Source organism: Cyanistes caeruleus, chromosome 14 (genome assembly GCF_971803275.1).
Source record: "Cyanistes caeruleus chromosome 14, bCyaCae1.hap1.1, whole genome shotgun sequence".
NCBI lineage: Eukaryota > Metazoa > Chordata > Aves > Passeriformes > Paridae > Cyanistes > Cyanistes caeruleus.
Window position 1 is genome coordinate 4,394,050 of NC_141714.1, and position 9,163 is coordinate 4,403,212.

General features: G+C 54.3%; 1 protein-coding gene across 3 annotated transcripts in view; it reads left to right on the plus strand.

Annotated features, from left to right (window-relative positions):
• FRMPD3 (FERM and PDZ domain containing 3) overlaps positions 1–8,902 on the plus strand; it is a 58,455-nt gene extending 49,553 nt beyond the window's left edge. For all 3 annotated transcript variants that reach the window (XM_086850784.1, XM_086850785.1, XM_023926692.2), the window contains 2 exons: positions 1,213–2,034; positions 2,831–8,902. In XM_086850784.1, the coding sequence (XP_086706910.1) occupies positions 1,213–2,034; positions 2,831–5,703 (3,695 nt within the window). In that variant the 3' untranslated portion in view covers positions 5,704–8,902. The remainder of the gene's footprint in view (positions 1–1,212; positions 2,035–2,830) is intronic.
• The last annotated feature ends 261 nt before the right edge of the window (positions 8,903–9,163 follow it).

The window sequence follows — 9,163 nt, forward strand, 5'->3', positions numbered from 1 at the left end:
AGCAGGCTGAGGCTGGAGGTCCTTGTTGGAGCAGCCAGGTTGCTCCTGCTGCTCTGGATAGAGCTGGTGGATCAGTGATGCTGCACCCACATCTGTGTCTCAGTGTCTGCTGTGCTGGCCAGCCCTCCTCTGGCTCTGCCCAGCTCAGACCCAGCAGAGGGGTCAAGCTCAGGGGCCTGTTTGGGACCGGAACTGTTTCATGTCTTCATCAAGGACACAGTGGATTGAGAGCACCCTCAGCAAGTTTGCAGATGATACCAAGCTGAGTCCTTCAGTTGAAATCCCTGAGGGACAGAGTGACATCCAGGGGGACCTGGACAAGCTCAAGCAGTGGCCCATGGGAATCTCGTGAGGTTCAATGAGGCCAAGTACAAGGTGCTGCAGCCAGGGCAGTGTAACCCCAGTGTCAGTCCAGGGAGATGAACAGATGGAGAGCAGCCCTGCTGAGGACTTGGGGGTGCTGGTGGATGAGAGGCTGCACAGGACCTGGTCTCACAGCCCAGAAAGCCAAGTGTGTCCTGGGCTGCCCAAAAAGGACCATGACCAGCAAGTAAAGGGAGGGGATTCTGCCCCTCTGCTCCACTCTGGTGAGACCCCACCTGCAGTGCTGCCTCCAGCTCTGGGGTCTCAGCACAGGAAGGACCTGCTGGAGCAAATCCAGAGAGAGGGCTGAAGCACCTCTCCTAGGTGAGAGAGTTGGAGGTTTTAATCTTGAGAAGAGAAGGCTCCAGGGAGGCTTTTTAATAGGGCTTGTAGCTATAGCACAAGGGGCAGCGGTTTTAAATTGAGAGTAGATTCAGATTAGATATAAGGAGAAAGGGTTTTATGATGAGGGTGGTGAGGTGTAGGCACAGGTTCCCATCCCTGGAAACATTCAAAGTTTCCTTGAAACTTTGGCTCTGAGCAACCTGATCTAGTTGAAGGTGTCCCTGCTCATTGGAGAGGGATTGGACCAGATAGCCTTTAAACGTCCCTTCCAACTCCTTCTGTGGTGCTGGACACTTCTACCCTCGTCCCTGCCAGCAGGATTTCCAAAGGACCAGCCAAGTGGCCCAGCTGTGCTGCAGGGAATGTGGGTGTCCCACTGCAGTGCTGAGGGCTGGAGGGCAGAGAGCACATGGGTGCTCCTCCAGGGTGAGCAGGAGATTCCCCACGCTGTTTTCCCTTCATCCGGGTGCTGTTGCTAACGTGCCTGTTGTGGTTTTGGTTTAGATTACATCAACGCACACAACTTGCACCGGCCTGCCACGGCAGGGCACGTGGGAAAGAAAGAGAATGGGCTGGTGGGTGGCTCTGCCACTGTCACCGGAGCAGCCGGGGCTTCTGCCAGCAGGGCTTCGGACTCGGAGCTCATCCGCTTCTGCTACCTGCACATGCGAGAGCAGAGGAAGGAAAGAGAGAGCGGGACGGATATCAATGAAAACCTGATTTTTTTTGAGGAAACTCGTCCCAGGACCAAATCTGACCCCACTTCCAAAAGCTCTGGCCAAGGCTACAACGGGGCAGCTAAGGAGTACGACCCGGATGGCCTTGAGCAAGACAGGCACGCGAGCAGGGCCAGGGCACACACCATAGACACCCACCTGCGCAGCGACGCCTCCCACTTCTACTGCGAGTCCTGCCAAGCCAAGATCAAGAGCCGGCTGGCCTCGGGCACGGGGGGCAAGCCTGGCAGCACCCGTGACAACATGGTGGACTTGATGTCGCTTCCCCCTCCTGGGAATGATGAGGAAGAAGACGAGACAACGTCCCTGCTCCCCGCCATCGCCGCCCCCCCTCCTGGCTTCCGAGACAACAGCTCCGACGAGGACGACCCCAAGCGCCGGGCGGCTGCCCAGAGCCAGGAGCAGGGCCGGCACCTCTGTGGCATCCTCTACGACGAGATCCCGGTCACTCTGATCGACAGCGTGCAGCCACGGACGGTCCGAGACCATGCCCAAGAGCTGGATGATGCCCTGGTGTCCACCCTGCAGGCGCTGGAAGCCCTGGCTGCTTCAGAGGATTGTCCACATCCCCCACCACAGCAGACAGCAGGTATTTTAGTGGCTGTGACTCCCTTTTTCCCTATAGCCTTTCTCTCCTACTGTACATCCTTTCCTTTAGTCTCCTCCCATCCTATAAGTGACTGTGAAGCAGCTTCTAGTAAAAACTAAGTTGTGGAGCAGGCTGTAGCAGGAGCAGCCAAGTTGCTGCTCAGAAGATTTCTAAGAAGCTGAGGTGGGACTCCTTTCCCTGACAGTGGCTGAAGGAGTCTCTTGGTTATCCCGTATCTGCCACATGCCACGATGCTGGGGCGAGTCTCTAACAAACCAGTACTGTGAGCATGGCTTCCTCCCCACTGTGACCCCACTCAGCTGGGACCTTTGGCCATCGGTCTTTGCAGGTTCCCACCCAGGTTTTGCAGTGTGTGAGCCCTTCACAAGGCAAACCTGCTGCCAGATGGGTGACTCTGGGACCAGCCTGCTGGCAGGACAGTCCTTTGTCCCTCATCCCACCTTGGTTGCCCTACTCACTATGGCAGAGTACCTGTTGCCCAGTTTTCCTTCTTGTGCCAGACACGTCCCTATAGCTCTGCTACCACCAACAATGGAAAGCTTCACAGGATCTTTTCCTGGGCCAGAAGCTCTTGCTGAATTGAGCTATCAAGCCAGCTCAATGCTGACAAGTGATCTCCCTTACAAGCCTTAACTCTTAGTTGTGAGAAGTCACAGAAGTTTCTCCAATGTGCCCTGCATTCCTGGGACCCTCCTGCCGCCAGGAGTTCCCCTCCCCTCCACACAGCACTGTGGTGTGAGGGTTGTTGTGGGGTTTTCTTTGTGTCCCTCTTCAGGTCTTATTGTCCTGGCTGCCATCACTCCTGAGTCATCTTTGGACTCTGGCCACGAAACGAACTCCTCAGAGCTGACCGATGTCTCGGAGATGGTCTCTGCTATGAAGCAGCATCAGAACGCAGCCTACTTCCTCACCCAACACATCAACAAAGAAAACCTCCTGGCCAGGAAGGACTTGCCTTTCCGAATCCAGAGCTGTGCTGCCCAGGCTGTTCTCGCCTCACCCTACCCCCTGAGCCGCCAGGACCCGAGCCCTTCACTGAAGCCAGCCTTCTCTGCCCAAAGTCCCAGCCTTACCAACTGCAAGAGCAAGCAGGAGCAGCAGCACGGGGAGCAGAGCTGCACCTCGGCTGCCCAGCCGGGCCTGACCCCCCAGCTTAGTGAGCAGAGCAAGGGGGCTTCCGTGCCAAGCTCCGAGGGCAAAGGTGCAGGTCACACAAAAGCTGCCTTTGAGGTATCTCTGCATGTCACAGCAGCCCCGAGCAGGGAGCAGGCACAGGATCTACAAGAGAAGAAGCCCAAAGAGGTGCAGCCGAGCTCCAAGCTCCTCCTGGATCAGAAAAGTGGTGTAACTCCAGCCATCGTTTCAGCTGCTCTGCAGCAGGTGGCAAATGCAAAAGCCTCAGCTCCCCAAGTGATATCAGCCTTAAAAGAAGACCAGAGCATGAATGGTACCAGCAGCTGTGCACCAGCCAGCAGCAAGCCTTTGACACTTAAAGGAGGTCCACAAACTGCAGAGACGTTATGCAACTGTCAGCAGCAGCAGCAGCAGCAGCAGCAGCAGCAGCAGCAGCACTGTGAGGTTTCTCCAAGTCCTAAGGAAGCTCCTGGCAGTCAGGCTGAAGCTTTCCACCTCGCCTCAGCCGGTGAGGAAATGATATCCAGTAAGACTTTTGCTTCTAAAAGCTACCAGCAAAAAGTGAGCAGAGATGCTCCAGGAAAAGCTGCAAGTGGAGAGACAGGTCAGAAGGCAGGTGGGGAAGCCACAAGCCTCATCTTGCAGAAACACACAGCTCCTTCAAACCAAGGACAGAGAATACAACAGGAAAGCTCAGCCAAAATCTTAAAAGCTGAGAGCAGCAATGTGCACTCTCCATCACCTGGTGGCACTTTCAGGAGCACCAGTGAGGAAGCCAAAGGGCCCATCCAGCTGATGCCCAGATCTGAGAGCTTGCAGACTAGCACTGTGCCTTCCAAAAAAGTAGAAAAAGTCCTGGAGGTAAGCCAACAAGATGCTGATGTCCCAGCTAAACCCAAAGCCCCAAAAGCTCACTTCAGGCTTAGGAACCTGTTCTCTGCAACATTTCCCACCCGGCTGAAGAAGGAGACGGATGAGCGGCAGGCCCAGCTGCAGAAGGTGAAGCAGTACGAGCTGGAATTCCTTGAAGAGCTGCTCAAGCCAAAGAGCAAAGGGGATCTCCCGCCACAGGAGTACCTGCACCCACCTGCCCCTGGGCGCTGCAGCTGCCAGCTGAGGAGCAGTCCTGTGCAGAAAGTCCCAGGGATGTCCAGGGAGCAAAGGCGTAGCTGTGACTGCAAGCGGATTTGCAGGGGAATGAGGCCACTTCCCAACCAGCTGGTGATCCCAGAACTGGAGAGGCGAGGCAGGGATAAAGCGGCAGATGACCAGAAGCAGGTAGAAGCCATTAGGCTGACAAGCATGAGCAGCCCTTCCAAAGGCAAACGGATACGATCCACAAGTTTAGAGTCCAGAGAGAACCGGTCAGATCCAGAGAACGACATGTCCTGTTTGACAACGTGCGCCTCCCGAGGGGAGTGCATGAGTGCACCCCACTACAGGAAGCTCTTGCGTCGCTACAGTGTCAGTGAAATAGATAAGACTGATAGGACATCCTTGTCCTCTGATGTCTACCAGAACATCTACACAACCAAGCAGAAAGGCCCCCAGAAAGAGCCTGAGCCCACCATCCTCTGTCCTGTTCTGAAGAGCAAAATCCAGGAAGCCTCTGGAGTGGCTGACCCCTCCTACGTGCAGATAGCGCAAGACAAAAAGAACCAGAAGGGTTCAGCAGTGTTCTCTGTCCAGGAGGAGATGTATCCAAGTCCTGCTGAGCTGCGGGATGAAGACATGGAGGATGAGAAGTGCTGCTCCATCCGGTACTGCTTCTACTACAGAAAATGCGATGTTGCAGATGATGGGAGCGAGAAGGATGAGCTGTCCTATTCCATCCCCATGCAGATACTCCCGGGAATGAAGCTGGACAATCAGATGGTCCCAGTCATGAGCAGAACTCTTCAGGTCCTAGATGCAACAGCCTGCAGCAGTCCCAATGAGAGCCAGACCCAGGAAATAGATTTAAGGACCTCCAGTTTTGAGGGGAGCTTGGCAAAGATCAACACCCTTCGAGGCCATGCCTACAGCTTTCCCAATGGGTTTCTGCAGGTGCAGCTAGACACCAACGAGCTCCTGACCATCCTGAGGCAGTGTGTGCTGAGCCCTGAGGTCCGGGACTGCAAACCCTACATCTCCCAGCTGGCTGAGTACAAGCAGGAGCTGGCCCTCAAGTTCAAGGAGTTCCGGGCGTCCTGCCGCCGCGTGGCCGCCGTCGACAAGAGTCCCACCCACATGCTCTCCGCCATCACGAGCAGCTTCCAGGTGCTAAGCAGCCTCATCGAGACCTTTGTGAGGCTGGTGTACGTCGTGCGCTCGGAGTCCCAGCGCCAAGAGCTGCTGACGAAGGTGGAGGAGGTGGTGAGAAACTACACCTTCCTCCTGAAGGCTGCCGAGGAGTCCACGGCCAGAACGCTGAGCCACCAGCAGACTGTGGAGCAGCTCGCCCGCCAGTCAGCCACGGTCGCCACGGTCATGAGCACTCTGACACGCTCCCTAAAGACGTTGATCAATAAGTAAAGCCAGCTGTGAAGACCAACAAGCCAGTGTGTGCCAGGCCGTGCTGTCAAATCTCACAGGTCTGGTGAGGATGCGATGTCTGCAGGCCCACGTTTACCGAGGTTTGCGATAGCCAAGACACTCGTCGATCTCTGCAGAATGGATGGTTGTGTTGGTGATGGGTTTGAAGGGTGAATTCATGCCCTGTCACAGCTGTCAAGGGGCTCAAGCAGCTTCTCTGCTTGTTCTCCCACGCTGGCTTGTTGGTGACAGCATGTGGGAGGTACAGGCACCCCATCTCCACACCAGTTTGGTTCCGTGGGGTTCTGGGCCTCGCTCGTGCAAAGACCTTTGTTACAGTTTGTGGTGGGCCAGTGAGCTGTCAGGATCTGAGCTGAGATCTGGCTCCACCTGGGCAGTCTGGAGCCAAACCAGTGTCTTGCCACGTAAACAACCCTTCTGCCTCCAGGATCTTCCTGGCCCACAAACACAACGTAATTAGCAGCAGAAGGGATCTCTGGGGTGCAAGTCCCCACTGCTGTGCTGGGGCTTGGGAAGGTAGTCCTAGCATGGGCAGGTTGCCATAATCCTGGGACAGAGCTAGGGCACCCTACTGGGCTCTACTGTCACAGCTTAGGCCGCAGTGCTCTAGTCCTGAGCACAGGCACTGCCTGTGCCAAAGGCAAGGGCTTCATGCCTGCAAGTGGGGAGGATCCAGTGAACTACAGGCCTGACAGTCCAGCCTCAGTGCTGAGAAGGTCGTGGAGCAGATGATCTTGAGTGCCATCACATGGCACATACAGGACAAGGGGATCAGGCCCAGCCAGCACAGGAGAGAGGCAGGTGCTGCTCGACCGGCCTGGTCTCCTTCTATGACAGGGTGACTCTGTGGGTGAAGGAAAGGCTGTGGATGTTGTCTACCTAGATTTTAGTAAAGCCTTTGACACTGTGTTCTTCAGCATTCTCCTGGAGAAAGTGGGTGGATAGAGGAGCCCCAGAGAGTGGTGGGGTATAGAGTTAAATCCAGCTTGGGCCATCACCAGTGGTGTTCCCCAGAGCTCAGTGCTGGGGCCTGTCCTGTTTAGTATCTTTTGAGGGCACCCTGAGTCTGGAGATGACACCAGTTTGGGTGGGAGTGTTGTGCTGGAGGGCAGGAAGGCTCTGCAGAGGGATCTGGACAGGCTGGGTCCATGGGCTGAGGCCAACTGTGTGAGGGTCAGCCAGGTCCTGCCCTTGGTTCACAACAACCCCCTGCAGCTCCAGGCTGGGCAGAGGGGCTGAAAAGTGTCTGGAGGGAAAGGCCCTGGGCTGGTCAACAGCAGCTGAACATCAGCCAGGTGTGCCCAGGTGGGCAAAAGGCCTCTAGAACCTGGCCTGTCCCGGCCATGGTGTGGCCAGCAGGACCAGGACAGTGACTGTCCCCCTGACTGGGCACTGGTGAGGCCACTCCTCAGATCCTGTGTCCAGCTCTGGGCCCTCACCACAAGAAAGACACTGAGGGGCTGGAGCATGTCCAGAAAAGGGAAAAGAGGTGAGAAGGGTCTGGAACACAAGTCATATGAGGAGCAGCAGAGGGAATTGGGGGGGCTCAGCCTCCCAGGAGAAGAGGAGGCTCAGGGGGAACCTTCTGGCTCCTCACAACTCCCTGACAGGAGGGAGCAGCCAGGTGGGGATTGGTCTCTTCCCCCAGGTAGCAAGTGACAGGATGAGAGGAAAGGGCTTCAAGTTGTGCTGGGGAAGGTTTAGATTGGATGTAAGAAAAATTTCTTCACTGGCAGTGGTCTCAGGCTGCCTGAGGAAGGGGTGGAGTCACCATCCCTGGAGGTGTTTAAAGGACATTTAGTTGTGGCATTTGGGGACATGTTTTAGTGGTGCACTTGGAAGTGCAGGGGGAATGGTTGGACTCAATAACCTTAGAGGTCTTTTCCAACCAAAAGAATTCTGTGTTCCCCCTCTGGATGGCTGAATCCATGCTAGAGACCCTGCAAGGAACCCAGATTGACTGATCTTTGACCACTGCAAGCCAGAAGGTGGGCTAGTAGCTGAGGGGAGACCACTTTCACGCTATTCTCCAGAGGTTATGCCCCCAAGGCTCAGCCCAAACCCCCTCCTATTTCTTTTCACTGTGACCATCAGAGAGGAGCCCCAGATCAGCTTTGACCGTGAGCCAGGCAGGGGCTGTCTTCCTTGCCAGGGTGTTGGGGTTCTTCTTCTGTCTTCATCAGGCTGACTGCCATAAGAAGCATTATTTAGTTCTGTGAGGTGGTTATTTACTTGGAGTTGAGTTTTTTTGATTGTTTTGGGGTTTTTGTTTTCACTTCTGGGTGAATGGTGAAATGATTCCTAATTGTGTTCCTTCCCATCCCAAGGTTCCCCTCCTCCTCCCAGTCTAGTAATAGACATAACCAATGAGACGGCCTTAACTGGTGTTTCCCTGCATCCACCTACCCTCCAGAACAGAGCAAGGAGAGAAATGCAAGGTCACACATTGCATTGCCCTCACCCTGCCACCCACTGCAGTTGACGTCCCGCCGGGGTCCCGGTGCCTGTCCCTGTCACACCCTCTCCGGCTGGGCAGGAGGTCACAGCATCGGCCTCACGGCACTGAGGGCAGTTGTCCAAGCCAGCCAGCTCGCCCCAGCCCTTGGGGATGATCAGGGATCTCCGTGCGAGCAGTCGCTTCCCATCTCTATTATTTTTGATAAATATGCACATTCGAAATGTCTTGTTCTTCCATAGGAGCTATGGAAATGCACAAATGTGCTTTTAACATGCGCATCCTTGGAGTGCAATAACCTCCCCTGGCCCAAGGCTGTCCCGGACTGGGGCCGTGGCTGTCAGCAAGGCACAGAGGATCCCGCTGTGGGGACAGCCTCCTGATTCCAAGAACCATGTAGCAAATATCCAGTGGAAGAGCCAATTGGGACTTCAGTCCATGGTGGGCAAGGCCTGTTACAGTGCTGAAGGCTGACAGGGAGACGTGTTTTCCTTTTCCCTGGGAATTACCTAGTGTGAAACTCCGAGTTTCTTCAAAGTTCCCCATTATGCCTATATCATTCCTCCATAAATCTCTCAGTCTAATACAGAGGAAAATTTTTTTATTGTCTGTATATAGTATATATATAAATAAAAAAAATATATAAGTTATATCTATATACAAATTTATGTCTTGTTTTACAAACAAGAAAGATTAAATATATTAATCTTAATATCCAAACAAGCATTTGTGTCTTTTTTTAAGAACTTTGTGGAAATGTTGCTGTTCTTAGATGTACAGGACACTGTTTGTAAGCAAAACCTATTTTTGTTGCTGTAGAAATGCAAGGATCACAGACAGGTTTGAAATTAACTGTTTTGCTTGCCAAGGTCACTTTTACTTTATTAATGGCTGTTTTGGTTTAATTTTTCCCCAGAAGGGGAAAGCAGCAACAGTCACCCCTTCAGTGCTGGCACTGGGCACTGTGGCTGTGCTGGGACACCC